Raw genomic sequence first — 21,660 nt, 5'->3', positions numbered from 1 at the left:
TGCCATTCTCCAGCCTCCTTATCCCAAAATCCAGAGAACTTACCATCATGTAGTGAATATGTAGATGAAAAGCCTGGACAATTGCAGACTATATTCTCCACTGCTTTTTTTTTTTTTTTTTTTAATGGAAGAACCCTCTGGCCCATCAAACCTGTCACTTTTATTTCATTTTTCTTCAGTTTTTTGAAGATGGTGAGAGATTCTGCGGTCCGGATTGAGGTTGGAAGTTCATTCCACCACTGAGGAACAGTTAGTGTGAAGGTTCTGGAAAGGGACCTTGCACCACGCTGAGTGGGAACTACTAAACGTTGGTCACTAATTGATCGCATATTGCGTGAGAAGAACCCTCTTTTTTATGGAAGAACCCTCTGGCCCATCAAACCTGTCACTTTTATTTCATTTTTCTTCAAAGGATTTTCATGCTATTTTAATCTCTATATGTACTGTAATATTACTCCCACTAACTGGGACAACATGGCCGTCAGTCCTCTGTCTGACACTGCAGAAAAGTTGCCAATGCATGGATCACTCATTGGTATCTGACACTTCAACCATATAAATTTGAGGTGGTCCACAGGTTGGGGCACAGATGGCCATTGTGGATTTTCTCTCTCGGCCAGGGGGGCAGGGTGGATTCGGCGGCAGACCGGATGGCTCCTGGTCTGAGTTGGGCAGTGGGGGTATGTGGAGGTGGGGGCATGTACGAGCGCCGGTTTGTGAATGGAGGGCGTAGCCAGAGGAGGCGAGTGGTAAGGTATGCACATGTTTGGGGAATTCTCTTAATGATGGTTCTCTGTTGCAGTGACGCAATGCGAGGTTAAGAGAGAGTACCACCAGCATGTGTATGTCTATGTGTGTGTGCATGCATGCACAGAAAAAAGACAAAAAGCTACGTTTTTTGAAGCCTGCCTCTGCCTTCCTACTCCTTGCTCAACTTCAAAGCATATCACATGCAAATTTCTACCATCAGGGCAATAATTAAGAAGTTCAAGTCAACTGGAAATTTTATGAATCAACGTGGAAGTGAAAGTGTCTATATTGTCTCAATGTACAGTGAAGAGGATTGGTCAAGTGGCCAAAAAATCTCCAAGGATGACAGCTGGAGAATTGCAGAAGTTAGTTCTGTCTTGGGGTCAGAGAGAGGTAGCCATATGGAAAAGTACAGAGAGGTAGCCATGTGGAAAAGAACCTCATGCTCACGGTTAAATATGGTGGTGGCTCATTAATGTTTTGGGGCTGTTTATCTATCAGAGGACCTGGGCATTTTGTTAGGATACATGGCATCATGGACTCTATCAACTATCAACAGATATTAAATGAAAACCTGACTGCATCTGCCAGACAGCTTAAAATGGGCTGTGGTCGGATCCTCCAGCAGAACAATGATATAAAACATACATCAAAGTCAACACAAAAATAGTTTACTGACCACAAAATCAAGGCCCTGCCATGGTCATACCAGTCCTCTGACTTGAAACCCATAGAAAATCTGAACTGAAGAGGAGAGTCCACCAGCATGGACCTCAAAATTTGAAGGATCTGGTGAGGTACTGTATGGAGGAATGCTCTCAGATCCCATGCAATGTATTCTCCAACCTCATCAGGCATTATAAGAGAAGACAGAGCTGTTATCTTGGCATAGGCAAGCATTTATTAAAAGGGTTGTAATAGTTGTTGCACACCAATATTTAACAAAGATATTTTTGGATAAACCTGTGTTCTCCTTCAAAGGGAACTCAATGTTGCATGACCTTAACGCTGTGGGAAGCGCCCCCACGCATGACCAGTATCTGAAGCTTGTGTAAAATTATGCCTATTTATAGGCCTGCCGTGATCAGGTGATGTGGCAATTAAGCGCGGATGAAAATGGCACCTGTGAGCCAGTGAAAATAAATCTCCCTCACACTGCAAAAAACGCCCCTTTTTATATAAGCGCATGATGAAATATCACCCTTCTGGGGAAAACCATACACTAGCTGTATTTATAACCCCACAACATCTGATTATTCGGCCATCGTGGGTAATGAATGGCATGGCTATTTAGCTATGCTGAAGGTGGAGGAGGTTCTTGCATGTTACCTCTCTCTATCGACAGCAGGTAATATAGAAGGACTGTCTTTGCCATCCAAGCCATGTAAGGCCAACCTCAGCATTGGTGGGCAAGGCCTATGTGGCAGTGGGTCTCACTTGTCGGTCACTGCATACAATGGCAGTGTTGCAGGCCTACCAAGCAGAACTGCTGAGTGAGCTAGACATACGGTGGTGTTCAGACAGTTCCTTCCCCATCATGTTGAGTTTGCAAGTGCTAGTGCGAGGGAGGCACAGAAGGTGAGTGTGCCAGCCCACCTCCCCCGGTGGAGAGTCTTCTCTGGTCAGCGAGCTGTCACAGGCCAACAAAAATTTTATGCTTTCCCTCCAATAGAATGTGGAAAGGTTAATGTCAGTAAAAGACCATATGGCAGCGTGGAAACTACTGCCAAATGTGTCTCCATGGGTTCTGTTTTCCAAAGAAAAGGGTTACCGGATCCAGTTCAGAGCTTGACCCCTCTGGTTCAGAGTTGTGCTCAACACAGTAGTCAGCACAGAGCAGAGCCCGACATTGGTGCAGGAAGTAAGATCCCTCTTGGACAAAGGGGCCATAGGACATGTACCCTGTTCCCTGAGGGAGGGATGATTTTACAGCTGTCATTTCCTGGTCCACAAAAAAGATGAGAGTATGAGGCCAATTTTAGATCTGCGTCATATGAGCCGTAAACTTCGGACATACAGGTTCAAGATGTTGACACTCAAACTTATCGTCCCACAGATGCAGTTCGAGGATTTTGTTTAGATGTAAAAGACGTATACTTCCACAAAGAAATATTGCCCCATCTCAGGAAGTTCCTGAGGTTTGTGTTTGGAGGCAACATGTACCAATATCGGGTTCTTCTCTTCGGGCTAGCTTTATCCCCTCGCACCTTCATAAAGTGCATGGATGCTGTTCTGGCTCCCTTGTGACTTCATGGCATCTGTGTATTAAACTACCTGGATGACTGGTTAAGATAAGATAAAATAAGACAACATTTATTGATCTCACACTGGAGAAATTCCCTCGTTGCAGCAGCTCAATTACACAAATTACAGATTACTAAAGATTATTATTAAAGAATACACATTAAATAAGAATGTACTTGAAATAAAGTATCAAATATATATATATATATATATATATATAATAATAGGAATAGAAAGATAAGAATTAGAGTAGTAAAAAAAATAATAATAATGGTAATATGTACACTGTGAACACCTCAATGTATGTACAGATGAATACAAATTTGTATATATACAACAAATAATAATAATGTGTGGGTTGATGATGCAAAAAATAACTAGCAGTGCTACATTATGTTGTTGTTGCATTAAAGAGTCTGACTGCTGTAGGGATGAAGGACCTGCGGTAGTGCTCTTTCTTGCACTGAGGGTGCAGCAGTCTGCTGCTGAAGGAGCTGCTCAGGGACCCCAGTATCTCATACAGGGGGTGAGAGGAATTGCCCATGATAGACGCTATCTTAGATAACATCCTCCTCTCCCCCACCACCTCTATGCAGTCCAGAGGGTAGACCAGGACAAAGCTAGCCCTCTTAACCAGTTTGTTGAGACATTTCCTGTCCCTCTCTGTGCTCCCAACTCCCCAGGAAACTACTGCATATAAGATAGCAGATGCTACTACAGTGTCATAGAAAGTTTGAAGCAGGATCCTGCACACACCAAAAGACCTCAGTCTCCTCAGCAGGTGGAGATGACTTTGGCCCTTTTTGTACAGGACATATGTGTTTGTGGACCAGTCCAGTTTATTGTTGAGGTGAACACCCAGGAATTTATATGTCTCCACCCTCTCGATATCAATACCCTGTATGCTCACCGGCGTAGACCGGGTTGGCCTCCTACGGAGGTCGACTACCATCTCCTTTGTCTTGCTGGCATTGAGGTACAGGTGGTTTAATTCACACCAGTTGACAAAGTCAGTGATGTCCTCCCGGAATTCCTGATCGTTCTCCTCTGATACTCGTCCACCAATGACCGTATCATCAGAGAACTTCTGCATGTGGCAGCTGTTAGTGTTATGCCTGAAGTCTGCTGTGTACAGGGTGAAGAGAAATGGAGTGAGCACTGTACCCTGCGGTGCTCCCTTGCTGCTGACCACCACATCAGACATATAGTCCTGGAGCCTCACATACTGTGGTCTGTTAGTGAGATAGTTGGTGATCCATGCAGCCAGATGGCGGTCAACTCCAGCTCCCAAAAGCTTCCCCCTAAGTAGTGATGGCTGAATTGTGTTGAAAGCACTGGAAAAATAAAAAAACATGATCCTCACAATGCTCCCAGTACTCTCCAGGTGTAGAAGTGATCTGTGCATCAGATAAATAATGGCATCCTCAACCCCCATGCCTGGTCAGTAAGCAAACTGTAGGTGGTCTAGCTCTGAGCTCACTAGGGTCCACAGCTGTCGCAGTACAATCCCCTCCATGGACTTCATCAGGTGTGAAATTAAGGCTACTGGTCTGAAGTGGTTTGTCTCACTCGGATGCGCAATTTTGGGTACTGGAACCACACAGGAAGTCTTCCACAGTACTGGAACTCGTGCTAGACTCAGATTAAAGATGTGCAGGATGACCTCAATGAGCTGATCTGCACAGTCTTTAAGCAGTCTGGAGCTGATTCCATCTGGGCCTGTGGCCTTTCTGCCTTGATCTTCACCTGATTGAGTGTCAGAGAGAGACTGCAGGGGGGAGTTATTGGTGATCCCTGATGAGTGGTATGGGGGAGGGGTGTGGAATTTCCTCGAGTGAGGGATGGTGAGCAGTGGAGAGGTGTGAGCTGTGTAATGCTGATATCTCAGAAGCTCTGAGATGTGAGTTGGATGATGCTGATATTCCTGGAGCCCTGGGGGTGGAGGATGGGGTGCCTAATGGCCCAAGAGGGAAAGGTTGAGTCGCTGACAGGTCTGAGGTCTGGTAGGAGGGGGGAGGAGATGGAGCCGAATCAAATCAATTAAAAAACAGATTTAATTCATTTGCCCTGTCACGGTCGCCAGATGCAAGGCCCCTCCCATTGTCTTTGTTCTGACCTGAAATTGTTTTCAGTCCCCTCCAGACCTCCCTCATGTTGTTCTGTTGAAGGCGCTCCTCCAACTTTTTTCTGTAGCTGTCTTTTCCTTTCCTTATCTCCCCTCTGAGCTGTTTTTGAACCCACCTCAGCTCATCTTTGTCCCCCAATCCGAACAGTCTCTTTTTTTCTTTTAACAGGGGTTTGAGGTCTGGAGTCACCCAGGGTTTGTAGTAGGAAAAACACCGAACCTTCTTCTTAGGCACAGTGTTCTCCACACAGAATATAATGTAGTCCATTACACAGTGAGTGAGACTGTCAATGTCCTCTCCGTGGGAACTACAGAGCTTTTCCTAGTCTGTAGACTCAAAACAGTCTCTTAGTGCCTCACTGTTCTCCTCAGACGATTTTCTCACATACCTTGTGATTGGAGGTTGTTTATTCACCAAAGGTATGTAGACAGACAGCAGATGGACCAGGTTGTGATCTGAGCGGCCAAGTGGGGGAAGGGGTGAAGAACTGTATGCATCTTTTGTGTTTGCATACAGCAGATACAATGTTTTATTGCCCCTAGTGTGGCATTTAACATACTGTGTGAAGGTGGGGAGAGTTGAGGACAGGGAAGCATGATTAAAGTCCCCGGAGATGAGAAGGAGGGCCTGTGGGTGCGGTGTCTGCAGCTGTGACACAACAGTGTGAAGTAGCTCACATGCTGCTGTAGCATCAGCCGAGGGGGGGACGTAGACAGTTATCGCGATGACGTGCGAGAACTCTCTCAGCAGGTAATATGGCTGCATGCTAACCGCTAGCAACTCAATATCCTTAGGGCACCGCTGCTCTTTAACCCTGATATGCCCAGGGTTACACCATCTCTCATTCACAAACATCGATATTCCCCCACCCTTCCTCTTGCCACTCTCCTTTTCTTTCCTGTCCACTCTCACAAGTTGAAATCCGTCCAGTGTAACCAGTGAATCCGTACTGAGATCTTTCAATCACGTCTCCGTGAAGCACATGATGCTACACTCCCAATACTCCCTCTGCAGCCTGGTTAGCGCCGTTAGCTCTTCCATCTTATTGGAGAGAGATCTCACATTCCCCATAATAACGGACAGAATGAACCGTTTGTACCGTTTTTTTTCTCTCCTGGTGTTTAAGTCCAGCTCTGCTTCCCCTTCTTCTTGTCCTAATTTCCTCGGGGATCACCGCTCTTCTCTGTAGGAAGTATCCTGGTGTTGCTTAGTGCTAACAGCTGCTCCCTAGTGTAAACAATAGAGCCGTGGCCAAATGGGTCTCCCAGTGCGGAGCGGTACAGTCCAACAAACAGAAAAATAAATATTGCTAACCTCCACAAGTGCATATCCATATCTGCAAACGCAACACCAAAGATTAGTGTACAAAAAAACACGAAGAAAGCACAAAAAACAAGGGAAATATACTATACTTAGCTGAAAAAGAGCAGAGCTGCTGCAACAGGCTGCCACTCACATGGCGCCTATACCTTCTAGCATGATCCAGGGAACTGGTGATTCAACATTGAGATGTTGTTCTCACCCACATGAAGAGCTTGGGGCTCAGGCTGAACCTCAAGAAAAGTGTGCTTTTTCCAGCAGAGAGGACAACTTTTCTAGGGGTTATACGGGATTCTACCACGATAAGGGTCTTTCGATTCCCATAAGGTCATGCATAAGGTCAATCCTATCAACATTGAGCAAGATAAAGCTGGATCTGGGCATCCACTCTACAGGCCCTGATATCTCTCAAGTGAGTAGGAGATCTACAAGCTCTCTCTGTTGCCCCTTCCTGCCTTGACTTTGCCCCTAGATTTGCCAAGGCCTTCCTAGATCATAGGCCAGATTTTAATCCTAAAGTGCCTATGTCTGCTGCCCAGCCAGTACTGTTGCAGGCTTTCTGCCCTCCTCAGTAACTCACACCGGAACAAAAGAAATTGCTCCTACACTGTCCAGTAAGAGCTCTCCATAATTATGTCCACCACTCTGGCCAGTGTCGTAAGTCAGAGCAGCTGCTGGTCTACTTTGGCGGTGACAGTAGAGGTGATGCTGTGTCGAAGCAGCACATGTCTAATTGGATAGTGGAAGCAATCTCTATTGCTTATGAGGCTCGTGGTCTCGCTACGCATCTGGGCATAAGGGCTCATTCCACTATGGGGGTCGCCTCCTCGAAGGCTTTGTCCAAAGGGGTACCTTTCTGATCAGAAACTCAGAGCCATTAATTACTGGTCCACAAACCGTCTTCAATGGGTGGCAAAGGAAATGAGTTGGGTTTGATTATAAAATTCAGCTTTCTATCATCTGTGCAAAACCTGAATGTTCCATGTGGGGTGTTAACCAAGAGAAATGGAATGCCAAGCTAGAACAGGATGGCATGACAAAATTGTTTACAAACCTTTTGTTTTTCCAGAGACAGTGAATACAATCATTACCATATTGGCATTGTATCACCCACATTAACATTATGGGTTAACCATGTTGTTTGTGTATTAGCATCTGAAAACAAGTTCAGCAATTTTTTGATCAAACCATTAGCTCAGTATGTCTTTCCAGTGGAAGATTTTTCAACAATGATGGCAAATCCTTGACAGACTCAGAATTCTGCATTTGAGCTTGCAATATTGGATCACTGGCCACTTTTATGTGGTCCTCACAGGATGCTTTCCACAAACCCCCAACCCCTCCAACACTCATTGCACTCCTCAACAAAAGATAAAGTTTTGATGATGGATTTAGTGGTGATGGAGCACAAGGGAAAGGCTGCAGGATACTTGCAGTTTGGCACATTACAGGTCAATACCATTGTTTACCCATTTAGAGCTAGGAAGAGGCCTTATACAAGTGATTATGAGGTACTGGCCAAGCCAATTGAATGCAGAGTTGCAGAATTTATAGGTTTTTGTCTTCCTCGAGAACTGGCACCTTTTACTTCTTCTAACATAACTAACAATACAATAAGCTCAGTTACAAATAGCTCAATGTGCTTAAATGTTTATCATGCCTCAGTGACCTGTCTGATCACGGGCAACATTTAAAACTGTCAGATGGTAGAATGAAGGAATAACTACCTACAGGATAGAATCCCAAACAAACTTGTCACTATAGGGAACCTATTTCCTCACCTGGGGTCTCATTTGTAAATGGTGTGTATGCAAAAAATGGGTGTGGAATGCACATATGCAACCTCCCACACTGAAACTGGGATTTATAAAGAAATACTTGGCAGGAAGTTAGGTGTATAATTACAGAAGCGATGTCCCATACGTAAAGCCATGAACAACATTTCAGATACAGCAGGAATTAGCCACACCCTATGGATATGTAGAAAACTACAGCTAAATGCACAAAACAGTGCTCTCACATGTTACTCTTCATATTCAATTATGCAGCTCCATAATATCTGCATATAGGGTATTTGGATATGAGAAGGATTAAAGCATGACAGTATTATTATGAGTTAAAATAAACTGTTTTTATGAGTTTCAATGTTTCTATAGAGTGGTATTTTTTTAATGCTGAACACAAAACAAAATACACCTTGGAGAGGGTATCACACACACATCAAAGGTAAGGTAGGGAGGAGATGTAAGGAAACTTATGCAAACATTCATTAAATATAATATGTGATCTAAATAAATCAGTGTTGTAAATATCATAGGCAGATACCTTTGGTATGATATTTTTAATAATAAAACATCATATATCAAAATGTTAACCACAAAAAAAAAAAAAAAAGATTTATGTAAGAGCCACTGGGAGTGGAAATGGTAATCTTTATTTGTATGTTTTCATTGTAGGCCAACATCTTTAGAAAATAGTGTTTTACAGAGGAAAATTATTAATTCAAATAGAAGGTCAAGATCATCTTTCTATTAAATGTAATTTTTAAATTTGATTTTCTGTCCAATGTTCTAAAATATGGTTGTAAGATTCAGTGAGCTATATATGTTTTGGGGCCATAGTAATTACGTATATATGATAATAATGGACATTAGCTCAGTTAATAGACACCTTCCCCATTATTTGTTTTTTGGTGTTCTTCTCTGGTTTCAGTATGATTATATAACACTTTGGTAGAAATATACAAAACAGCAAGCCAAAGCTTGATGCTAAAATTGCAAATATTTCTACAGCTACAGTGAATTTTCCAGGAGAACTCACATAAGCTGGAATAAAAGTTATCCAAACTGCACAGAACATTAGCATACTGAATGTAATGAATTTAGCTTCATTAAAATTATCAGGCAACTTTCGGGCGAGGAAAGCCAAAACAAAACACAAAAGAGCCAGAAGGCCAATATAACCAAGCACAGCCCAGAAACCTAAGTTTGAGCCCAAATGACATTCTAGAATAATCTTTTCCTTGTAGTGCTTTAGATTTTTGAAGGGGAAAGGGGGGGATATTGCTAACCAAAGTACACAAATAAGGAACTGTATAAGAGTGAAGACAAGAACACTGAGTCTCTGTTGTGGAGGTCCAAACCATTTCATGACATTACTACCTGGAAGTGTAGCCCTGAAGGCCATTAACACCACTATTGTCTTTCCCAGAACACAGGAAATGCATAGGACAAATGTAATCCCAAATGCTGTGTGGCGCAGCATACAGGACCACTCAGAAGGCCGGCCAATGAAAGTAAGTGAACAAAGGAAACATAGAGTCAGAGAGAATAGCAGTAGAAAGCTGAGTTCAGAGTTGTTTGCTTTGACTATTGGCGTATTTTTATATCTATAGAATACGATTGCTATTACCATTGTCATTAAAGCACCAATAATGGACACTGCTGTTAGCAAAATTCCCATAGTTTCTTCATAGGACAGATATTCAATTTCCTTCTTTACACATTCAACTTTGTCTGCATTTGACCAGGAATCTTGCTGGCATTGTTCACATTTAATTGAATCTGACACACACACACACACACACACACACACACACACACACACACACACATACACAGAGAGAGAGAGAGAGAGAGAGAGAGAGAGAGAGAGAGAGAGAGGTTGCTGTTACATGTATCATTAGAATATATTACTATATATTTAGATATAGTATTTTAAAAGGCAATATTAGATTTTACTCTTTTTTTTAAGGCATTTTTGTACCTGTGATATTACTGATCTCTCCAGCAGCACATGGTATGCAGTCAAAACAACAGATAGGCTTTCCTTTCTGTACAGCTTTCCTTGTACCAGGGAGGCAACTCTCACTGCATATGGATTTTGGCATCTATCACCAAGGCAAATGTTTAATTTTATTAAGTATTTTCTTAAATGCTTTTTCCATGAAACATTATTTAAGTGTTAAAAACATATATACCATGTGCATAAAAGTTATAACTGAACTGAGTAACTGAAGAACACAATTTAAAAACACATTGTTACAGAATGCAAGTCACATATTTCCTCAAATACTTACTTGATTTGTATTTTGTGCCCAGACAATGGAGGCCATATTTACCGCTAATCGATCTTGAGCAGCAACAGAGGAGTCATAAAGTCCAACTGTGACAAATTCATATTGGTGTTCCTTATTTTTTTGCCAATTTATTATTTCATATTTTGCTGGAGGATCACCATTTTTATCAAAATAAACATCTTCACCTTCCTTGGTTTTGAAACGTACCTTTTTGAGGTGTTCTAGAAACTGATGGGGGGAAAATAGGAAATTCCATGTTGAATTGAATTCAATTATTGGAAAAAATGTGTTTCAAAATACACATTTTGCCTACTATTATAATATACATGTGTATCACAATCAAAGCACTATGGCCTAAATTCAAAAATGTGCCTTGAAAATTCTTTAACTCACAGTGAATGGATCAGGCTGCATCTTTGTAAGACATGTTTGTTTGCAGCCAAGAAGTTCATGGAGTGTATGGGCAATGGCATATACTCCTTTATACACATTACTGAAAATAGGCATCATGGACATGTCAGTGAAGGTGTTTTCAATGTCAGACAGTTTCTCTTCACCTGTGCACACTGGTATGTCCCCTGAATTATTCTGTATTCCATATTTACAAGTAAACATCTCTTCCCAGAATTTCATAAAAATTGCACTGCCTGCAGATTTTAATGGTTTTACATCTAGAATGAAGTCCTTCAGACCTGTTACTGTTGTTTTAGGAATAGCTAGCCCTATGGCTCCTTGCAGTATGTTGTACTTGTCCAATGTGACTGCCACTGGATCAGCAATCCATCCCTCGGTTCCCACCCACTGGTATCCAGTGATGTTGTGTTCAGAAAATACATGAAGCAAAATCTCCAGGTCCCAGGGAGTGACAAATCCCACTATCACCCGAGAAGTGGAGCTTTTAATTTGCTCAACGATTCTCAACACTTTTTCTTGTGAGTAGGTTCTAAAAAATGGAAGGGAATATTCTAAACATATTCCCAGTTGTTCTGCAATTTTAGCAAATGCAGCCATCCCATTATTACCATAGTCATCATCTCTTCTTATTGCTCCCACCCAGGTCCAGCCAAAGTGCTTGACCATCTCTGCAAGTGCTATGGTCTGGTAATAATCACTGGGAATAGTGCGCAGAAATGAGGGATATTTCCTTTTATCACTCAGGCACTCACATGTAGAATAATAACTGATCTAAAATGAGATTAGATTCAGAAATAAGAGTCAGTCAGTATTTTTCAGAGTTTCACACATTATTAGCTATAAATGAGTTATAAAATACCATTCTGTCATCTTACATTTAATGTTATAAATGCCATATTATTAAAAAAAGATATTAATATTGTCTTACTAAGGGCATGCTGAACGGTCCAATACTCTTTGCTATAGCCATAGACACAGATGAGTATGTCTCTCCTATTATAGCTTGCACCTGGGCTGGCTTTGTGCAGGTCTGGTCTGAGATGGAGTTCTCATTTCCATTCAGAAGTGTCATCGCTACTTTCACCCCCAGTGATGCAGAACCACAGGTGTCATAGATTTTGTAGCCCAGTGAGACCCCAGGCAGTAGAGATGAACTGTTGTTGATCTCCTCTATTGCAAAGATCAATGTCTGTGAATACTGCAGGGCTCTAAATTCCAGACTTGTTAAATAAAATCAAATAGAAATACACTTTATTCAGTATATCATAGCTGTTGGCATTATTGGCAATTGTTTGATAATAATTAGTTGTATTATTCCACTTAATGTTCACATTAACATTACTTACCTCATGCAGTTCATTGCAGGTGGCATGACCGAATAGGATGAGTTTGTGATCTCCCATTTACTATGGAAAGGGAAAATTGCTCCAACTATGATATCACCATGCTTCCATAGTTGTGGGTATGTAGACTCTCCACGCACACTGCAATAATTTTCCTGGGCCCTGGAAGAATTGATGATGGCCATTACTATATGAAAGAGAGTAAAGACTGACTCCATTTATCTATCCCACTCTAGTACCTCTACAGAAGAGATAATGAGGGAGTAACAATAATGAATGTGCCCTTGGTCTGATCTGTCGGCTCACTGAACAGTAATAATCTATGGTATTTATATATCCATGGTAAATTTACATATATATATACACAGCCACAGGAGGTGTGACATGTTTCTAATCTGAATGAAATGGGCCTTGATGTCATTTAGCCTGTTTTTCCTCTGAGTATTTTTTTCTTTCTTTGTGAGGTTTTCTGTGTGTTTTTTTTATTTTTTATTTTATTTTTATTAAACATTTATTGCGGGTATACATATATAAACTATGTAACATACATATTTGACATTTATGAAAGATATATTGTCCTGGGTCAGAAATATCTCTCTCTCTCTCTCTCTCTCTCTTTCTCTCTCTCTCTTTCTCTCTCTCACACACACACAAACACACAAACACTGTGTATGTATATACAATGTGTATATATTACATATTGTAATATTACATATCTGAGTGGCAAAAGGATGTGGAAATTTCTGAGGACCTCAGAAAAAGAGTTGTTGATCCTCATTAGGCTGGAAAAGAATGAGAAATAGAACAAAGTAATTCATCTTAAGGAGCCAATACTAGAATTTCATACTGCGGTCTTGCAGGTTGTTTTTGTTTTTAAAGGAAAGAAGACTTGACAGAGATTATTTTGATGGGCAGTTAAGGCAGACAAGGAGGTGTCAATGTGCAGAATAGAAATAAATGGTGCAGCCTGCAGCATCATACATGAGACAAAAGATGAAATGGTCACAATTCCACCTCACACTCAATGAATGGAAGATGGAAAGAGATCGACTTATCCAACTTCTCCAAAACAGACGACTGACTTCTGTCCAGCTTTTATATCTACGGAACAAACATACTGCGATTACTGCAAAAGTCATTCGATTAAAATAATTCTGATACTAATTACTGTATACTCTTTGCAAATTATATTTAATAAAAGCTTAATTAATGAATGATTAATAATTTATTTTGTAATTTATTAATTGACCCTTCCTTACTGTGCTTTGATTTATGCTGTGGATTATGATAATGTATTCTGAGTCTGTCAGGATATGCTGTGTTATTGCAACCAACTTTAATTTTGCACACATCCACAATTGACCACTGCTCCCTAATCACTGTACTCTTGCTGCCCCTGTATTCCACCAGTGAACATTATCAAACCATTTTACCATTGTCTTTGCCAATCATTTATGAAGCTTAGATTCTTGCCTCTGTGTTGTGTGCATGGAGTTTGTGTGTTCTCCCCATGCTTTTGGGGTTTCCTCCAGGTACTCTGGTTTCCTCCACCAGTCCAAAATAATAGTGTTTCACTTTCAGCCACCCATAGCAACAAAATGGGTAAACACCAGCAGCATTTGTCAGACAAATAATCACAGCAGATTTTGCTTTCCAGGTTCCACTGCTTGCTGCAGTCACAAGCAGAAATTAAACAGCCCTTTGCCCACTGTACATTAAATTATTGCACTGCAATTTCTATTTCTTGTAAAAATTCAAACTGTTTGACAGTTTGATCTCTTTCATCTCCCTATTAGCCTGGGTAGCAGTTAGAAATATTAGATTGCAGGACCTGCAAACCCAGGTGCACACCTTTTGATAGGAAGCCATTCACCATTCATCATATCACAGAATTTATGCTACAGTCAAGTGCAAGCCATTTTACAACAACTAAAACACAAGTAAAAGGGTTAGTAGTTACATAATACAAAATATGCAATGATCAAATAAACAAGACAGTATATGAAAAACAGGATGTTATAAGTTCCCTGATCATTTTTCTTTTTCCATATATACTCAGCAAAAAAGAAACGTCCTCTCACATTCAACTGCTTTTATTTCCAGCAAATTTCTTAACATGCATAAGTATTTGTATTAACATAAAAACATTCAACAACTGAGACAACTTGATGAACAGAAAAGTTATAATGAGTCCCTGAATAAGGGGGGGGGATCAATATCAAAATTAACAGTCAGTATCTAGTGGCCTCCGGCTGCTTTAAGTACTACCGTGCATCTCATCCTCCTGGACTGCACCAGATTTGTCAGTTCTTGCTGTGAGATGTTACTCCACTCTTCCTCCAAGGCATTTGCAAGTTCTCCATCATGTCTGGGGGTCACATGGTTATATGTAATTTTCCACTGAGAGAACGATCAGCTGTCCTTCCTGTCTCCCTGTAACACTGTCTTAAGCGTCTTACATTACAGGCATTACAGTTTATTGCTCTGGACACATCTGCAGTCCTCATGCCTCCCTGCAGCACGCCTACAGCATGTTCACGCAGGTGAGCAGGCAAACTAGGCATCTTTCTTCTGGTGTTTTTCAGAGTCAGTAGAAAGGTCTATTTAGTGTCCTAAGTAATTGTAAACATAATTGCCTTCTGCCTGTAAACTGTTCGTGCCTTAAGGACTGTTTCACAGGTGCATGTGCAATAATTGTTTATGGTTCATTGAAGAAGCATGAAAAACATTGTTTAAACTCTTTCCAACAAAGATCTGTAAAGCTTTTTTGGATTTTACAAAATTATCTGTAAAATACAGTCTCCTGAAAAAGGGATGTTTCTTTTTTGCTGAGTATATTTATATACTCGTTTGTTCGTTCGTTCATTTGTTCATGTTCCAAAACTGCTTTATCCTGTTCAGAGTCATGGTGGATTTGGAGCCTATCCTGTGAACACTCCTGTCCATTGTGACCACGTAGACACATACATTAACACATTCATTCATACCTGGGGCAATTTAGAGTAGCCAGTCCACTTATAGACAAAGGGAGGTGGAAGAAAACCAGAGAAGTCAGAGCCCACAAAGACAAATGTGACACAAGCGAGAACATGTGAAACTCCACCCAAACAGTAACCTCAGCACAAGTTTGCTGTTTGACTGAAATGGGGATCCTTAAACAGTAAGGTGGCAACTCATGCCACTATAACACAGAACCAAACAGTTTCCCATAAAAATCAGCAAATACCCATTCAGACTGACTGTTGATATGACATAAACAGGAAAACAAGCTTAACTTCTGTTAGTAAGGATCTGTCTTTCTTATATAGTTGGGTAACAAATGTTAATTACTGCATTCTCAAGCGTGACTTTTATAGTGTAATGTAAAGTAAAAATATGGACAATGGTAAGATAATGAATGTTCCTGGATTTTGTGAGCTTTGAATATTCCTTAAATAACTAGGTTACTACTGCATGCAACCAAAATGTGACTCATGCAAATATTTTAATGCAGCTACAAAATTACAAGCCACAAGTCTCCACTGTTTATGTATAATGGAAAATTTATTTATTTATTTGTTTGTTTGTTTGGCATCTCTGCTTTGTTGAATGTTTTGAGCATCTATATAGCATATGCAGTGGGGTAAAAATGTCTGAGACCACACTGAAAATCTAGGATTCTATTTTCATATAAAATTGGAAATACACAGAAGGTTTTCGAATTTTTAAATATCAAAACAAAGAAAGTAAATGTTAAATGTCATGAATATTTAATATTCAAGAATCTGCATTATTTATAGGTCCCTGTTTAAACTTAAGCAAATTTCTGATATTGACTATGTTAACTGCTTTGTACAAAAGGTCAGATTTTCTTCATGCCTAATCGCTTCTACTGAAGCATGTGTTCAGACAACAGTCCGATAAATCATAAAATTTTCCACAAACTGGTGAAGTGAAGCTTGAGTGCATACTGACACTAAAGCAAAAACTACTACAAATTCTATACAAAAACTACAAAAACATACCAAATGCTAAAAACCATTTAGCTTTCATGTAAATATTTCAAATATTCTCTAAGTTGCTGTCAATATACTTTGTAATGACAAATACAAATTTGTGTATTCAATTTGAAAATAGGAATGCAAAATAGAAGCTTTTTCAGTAATGGTTTCAGATTTTTGGGCACCACTGTACATATCATGATAATTGTCATTTTCCCATAATTTGCTTTTTAGTGTTTTTCTCTGGCTTCAAGATGATTATGTAACACTTTGGAAGAAAGATACAGAATAGTAAACCAAAGCTTGATGCTAAAATAGCAAATATCTCCACAGCTACAGTGAATTTTCCAGGAGAGCTGACATAAGCTGGAATAAAAGTAATCCAAACTGCACAGAACATTAGCATGCTAAATGTGATGAATTTAGCTTCATTAAAATTATCCGGAAGCTTTCTAGCCAGAAAAGCTAAAATGAAACACAAAAGTGCTAAAAGTCCTATGTAACCCAGCACAGCCCAGAAACCTATGTTTGAGCCTAAACTGCATTCAAGAATGATCTTTTCCTTATAGTGCAATAGATTTCTGAAAGGGAATGGGGGGGATATCATCAACCAAAGCACACAAATGAGAACCTGTATGAGAGTGAAGACAAGTACACTGAGTCTCTGTTGTGGAGGCCCAAACCATTTCATGACATTACTGCCTGGAAGTGTAGCCCTGAAGGCCATTAACACCACTATAGTTTTTCCCAGTACACAGGAGATACAGAGGACGAAGGTGATCCCAAACGCTGTGTGGCGCAGCATACAGGACCAATCAGAAGGCCGGCCAATGAAAGTGAGTGAACAGAGGAAACACAGAGTCAGAGAAAAGAGCAGCAGGAAGCTCAGTTCAGAGTTGTTTGCTTTGACTATTGGGGTATTTTTATATCTAAAGAATATGATTCCGATTAACATTGTCATAACTGCACCAGTAATGGACACTGCTGTTAACAAAATCCCCATAGTTTCTTCATATGACAAATATTCAATTTCCTTCTTTACACATTTATCTTTGTCTGGATTTGACCAGTAATCTTGCTGGCATTGTTCACATTTAATAGAATCTATCAGAGAGAGAGAGAGAGAGAGAGAGAGAGAGAGAGAGAGAGAACAAAAAAAGAATCAGAAACACATACTGAGTAAAATTTATTTAAATTTAATAAGCCAAATTTTTTGCCATTGTCAGAATTGTTGACATGTATAATACAGGCAACTACTATATATTATATATAGTATTATTAAAATGTACATACATTATTCTTTTTTGTTTGTTTGTTTTAGATAATTTTTGTACCTGACATATTACTGATCTCTCCGTCAGCACATGGTATGCAGTCAAAACAGCAGATAGGCTTTCCTTTCTGCACAGCCTTTCTTGTGCCAGGGGGGCAGCTCTCGCTGCATATGGATTTTGGCACCTATGACCAAGGAAAAAGTTTCATTTTGTGAAATATTTTCTTAAATGACGTTTTCATAAAACATTAGTTAAGCAATAAAAATAGATACACCAAGGGCAAAAAGGTTATTGAATTGAACTAACTACTTGAAATACACAACATAAGAACACCCTAACATACACATAACAATGTATCATACATGTATCATACAGATAAGTCATATTTCTCCAAATACTTACTTGATTTAAATTTTGTGCCCAAACAATCGAGGCCATATTTACTGCTAATCGATCCTCAGCAGGAAAAGAGGAGTCATAAAGTCCAACTGTGACAAACTCATATTGGTGTTCTTTAGATTTTTGCCAATTTATTACTTCATATCTTGCCAGAGGATCACCATTTTTATCAAAATAAACTTCTTCACCTTCCTTTGTCTTGAAACGCACCTTTCTGAGGTGTTCTAAAAACTTATGGGGGAAAAAGTAAAAATCAGTATTCTGTTGTGTCTAAATATAAATATATATAAAGCTGTCTATCAATCTGATTTGTGACATTGTTATACAAATAACATGTAAAAATGCATTTTGCAAAATATGTGAACGGTTGTCTGGTTTTATATTAATACAGCTTGTGTATATTAAAGCTTTCAAATACAGGATGTCTTGAAATTACTGTTATCTTACTGTATTAGGATCGGGCTGCTTCTTTACAGGACATGTTTGTTTGCAGCCAAGAAGTTCATGCAGTGTATGGGCAATGGCATATACTCCTTTATACACATTACTGAAAATAGGCATCAAGGACATGTCAATGAAGTCGTTTTCCACTTCAGACAGTTTCTCTTCTCCTGTGCAGGCTGGTATGTTCTCTGAGTTATTCTGTACTGTATGTGTACAAGTAAACAGAGCCTCCCATAATTCTGCAAAAATGGCACTGCCGACAGCTTTCAATGGTTTTATATCTAGAATGAAGTCCTTCAAACCTGTTACTGTTGCTTTTGGAATAGCTAGCCCTATGGCTCCTTGCAGTATGTTGGACTTATCCAAAGTAGCTGCTATTAAATCAGCAATCCATGCCTCACTTCCCACCCACTGGTATCCCGTGATGTTGTGCTCAGAAAATACTTGGAGTAAAATCTCCAGGTCCCAGGGAGTGACAAATCCCACTATCACTCGTGAAGTGGAGCTTTTAATTTGCTCAACGATTCTCAACACTTTTTCTTGTGAGTAGGTTCTAAAAAATGGAAGGGAATATTCTAAACATATTCCCAGTTGTTCAGCAATGTTAGTAAATGCGGCCATCCCATTATTTCCATAGTCATCATCTCTTCTTATTGCTCCCACCCAGGTCCAGCCAAAGTGCTTGACCATCTCTGCAAGTGCTCTGCTCTGGTAATAATCACTGGGAATAGTGCGCAGAAATGAGGGATATTTCCTTTTATCACTCAGACACTCGCAGGTAGAATAGTAACTGATCTAAAATTAGATTCACATAGTTATACCATGCATGACGATCAGTATTTTTGCTCCTATCACATAATGTTGTTATCTATAAATGAGCTACACATGCCTTTCTATCTTCTCACCTTCAGAAGAAATTTATTTTTAAAACAAACAAAGAAATAAATAAATAATTTCTTACTAAGGGCACGCTGAAAGGTCCAATACTTTTTGCAATAGCCATGGACACAGATGAATATGTCTCTCCTATTATGGCTTGTACCTGGGCTGGTTTTGTGCAGATCTGATCTGAAACGGAATTCTCATTTCCATTCAAAAGTATCATTGCTCCTTTCACCCCCAGTGCTGCAGAATTACAGGTGTCAAATATTTTAAAGCCCAGGGAGACTCCAGGTAGTAAAGAAGAACTGTTGTTGATCTCCTCTATTGCAAAGATCAATGTCTGTGAATACTGGAATGCTCTGACATCCACACTTGTTAAAAAATCAGATAGAAATACATATTCATGTGCATTTTTCTGCATATGTCAAAACTACTACTTACATTATTGGCAATTGTTGGTTATGATTTATTATATTATTTCCCTTAATGTATATGTTACTTACCTCATGCAATTTATAGTAGGTATGACCGAATAGGAAGAGTCAGTGATCTCCCATCGTTTATGGAAAGGGAAAATACCTCCAATTATGATATTACCATCCTTCCAAAGCTGTGGGTATGCATGTTCTCCATGCAGGCTACAAGTAATCTCTTGGCCAATGGAAGAATTCACGATAGCTATTACTATATGCAAGAGAGTAAAGATAGACTCCATCTAGCTATCCAGCTCTAGAAGCTCTACAGAAGGGATATTGAGAGAAAATGATGAGAGAAAATGAATGTATGATATTTATATGGAAGGAAATGCTAATGCTCCATAGTTAAACATGTGGATCACAGCCAAAGAAGGCGTGACATTTCTAATCTGAAAGAAGTGGGCCTTCTTTGGCTGTGATCCACATGATTTACTTCGCTGTGGAGCATTAGCATTTCCTTCCATATACATATCATACATTATTTCTGTTCACTGAGTTGAGAGATCAGATCATATTTAGTCTTATGTTTTTTTTTTTTTACCTCTAGGTGTTTACTTTGGTGGTTTCTTGTGTCCTCTGTTTTCTTTCAAGTATTTTTAAACTATTTTACATAAATATTGAATTAATTATTTTGTTAATATTAAATTTGTTATTGTGGATAAAAATTTGTGTTGGGTAGAATAATCTGGAGAGACCGTTTTTTTGACATCCCTTAAGGGGACCTGGCAAGGACCTGACATTTCACATACAAACACATGCATAACATAAAAGTTGTTAATAACAATAAATTTAGCCAACATAACAAAACTGACTGAATTAAACAATTAATATTTCCTCACTATATATATATATATATATATATATATATATATATATATATATATATATATATATATTTGTCAGAATGCACAGAGAGCATTTGAGTCAAGAAATGAGACTTCAGTCAGTTAGAAGCGATGAGTGACTTTTACCTCAGATGATGATGCTGATAATCAAAGTGATAATTAGCATTTTCTGTTTCAAACTTAAATGTCATTAAAATTTGGCAGCAATGTTTTTCTTTGATTTTCTCAAATGGGCTGGACACTACCCTGATGTCCCATGATGAGTGTAGCAAATAATTAATCAATGCAACTTTGTGACTTTGTTGAAGGTCTCAGCTCATGAATGCACGCACACGAGAGAACTTTCAGGGCTTAGACATTGTGTTCATAGAACAACAGTTACATCTGTAACTAGCATTCTGAAATGGGTTATAAATGTAGAGTTAGGTGAAGAACTTTACTTCTAGTTGAATTTCAGTTGCGTTTAATGTGTAGTTTGCAGAACTATATAAAACAGAAAATGTAAAAGAAAATGGGCATGTGGCAACCATTCTGTTTAAACACTAGAGACTCTAGACTCTACATCCCAGCACTTTCTGAAATGCTCAAACCAACCTTCTGGCACTAATAACCATGCTATCATCACAGTCAGAAATATGACTGGATAATTGCATAAATGAGCAAGTGTAAATAAATAATTAATACATTAATAATCTAATAAATTGGATGATGAGTGTGTATTGTCTTTTGTTAGCTTGCCTTCATTTTGCACCACAAAATGAGCAAGAATGCATTGACATACCTACTTGTCCTATTTGACACCCATATTCTCCTTCTGCACTTAAAGGTGACACATAAATTGGTATAACCCAAATGGATTAGGAAAGGCCACATTTTATTGGATGTTGGAAGTGAGAGGAGCTAAAAATCTCTTAGCCAAATCCAGTGCTGACCTGCAGTGTCTAACTGATCACTCTGTCTGATGCTTGGCATGTAATAAATTCAATAAATTAGACATTGCGTTGAGTTTTCAGAACTGGACTGACTCATCCACTTTGGGCATAACAGCCATAGGGCTGTTACAATTGCACTTTTCACTTATCTCC

The 21,660-nt window shown here is 39.4% G+C and overlaps 2 protein-coding genes across 2 annotated transcripts; both read right to left on the bottom strand.

Annotated features, from left to right (window-relative positions):
- Nucleotides 1–8,824: 8,824 nt before the first annotated feature.
- Nucleotides 8,825–12,431, bottom strand: LOC128607043 (extracellular calcium-sensing receptor). Its single transcript, XM_053623662.1, has 6 exons — nt 12,279–12,431; nt 11,861–12,152; nt 10,923–11,703; nt 10,519–10,760; nt 10,206–10,329; nt 8,825–10,003 (listed from the first exon to the last, which is right to left on the bottom strand). Exons 1-6 carry the CDS (start codon nt 12,302–12,304, stop codon nt 9,096–9,098), a joined length of 2,373 nt encoding a protein of 790 aa, XP_053479637.1. The 5' UTR covers nt 12,305–12,431; the 3' UTR covers nt 8,825–9,095.
- A 5,929-nt stretch (nt 12,432–18,360) lies between these two features.
- On the bottom strand, nt 18,361–19,858 carry LOC128606329 (vomeronasal type-2 receptor 1-like). Its single transcript, XM_053622364.1, has 2 exons — nt 19,334–19,858; nt 18,361–19,167 (listed from the first exon to the last, which is right to left on the bottom strand). Exons 1-2 carry the CDS (start codon nt 19,673–19,675, stop codon nt 18,367–18,369), a joined length of 1,143 nt encoding a protein of 380 aa, XP_053478339.1. The 5' UTR covers nt 19,676–19,858; the 3' UTR covers nt 18,361–18,366.
- Between the last annotated feature and the right edge of the window lie 1,802 nt (nt 19,859–21,660).

This window comes from Ictalurus furcatus, chromosome 4 (assembly GCF_023375685.1).
Source record: "Ictalurus furcatus strain D&B chromosome 4, Billie_1.0, whole genome shotgun sequence".
Lineage (NCBI taxonomy): Eukaryota > Metazoa > Chordata > Actinopteri > Siluriformes > Ictaluridae > Ictalurus > Ictalurus furcatus.
This window is presented reverse-complemented; position numbering and strand designations above follow the sequence as displayed.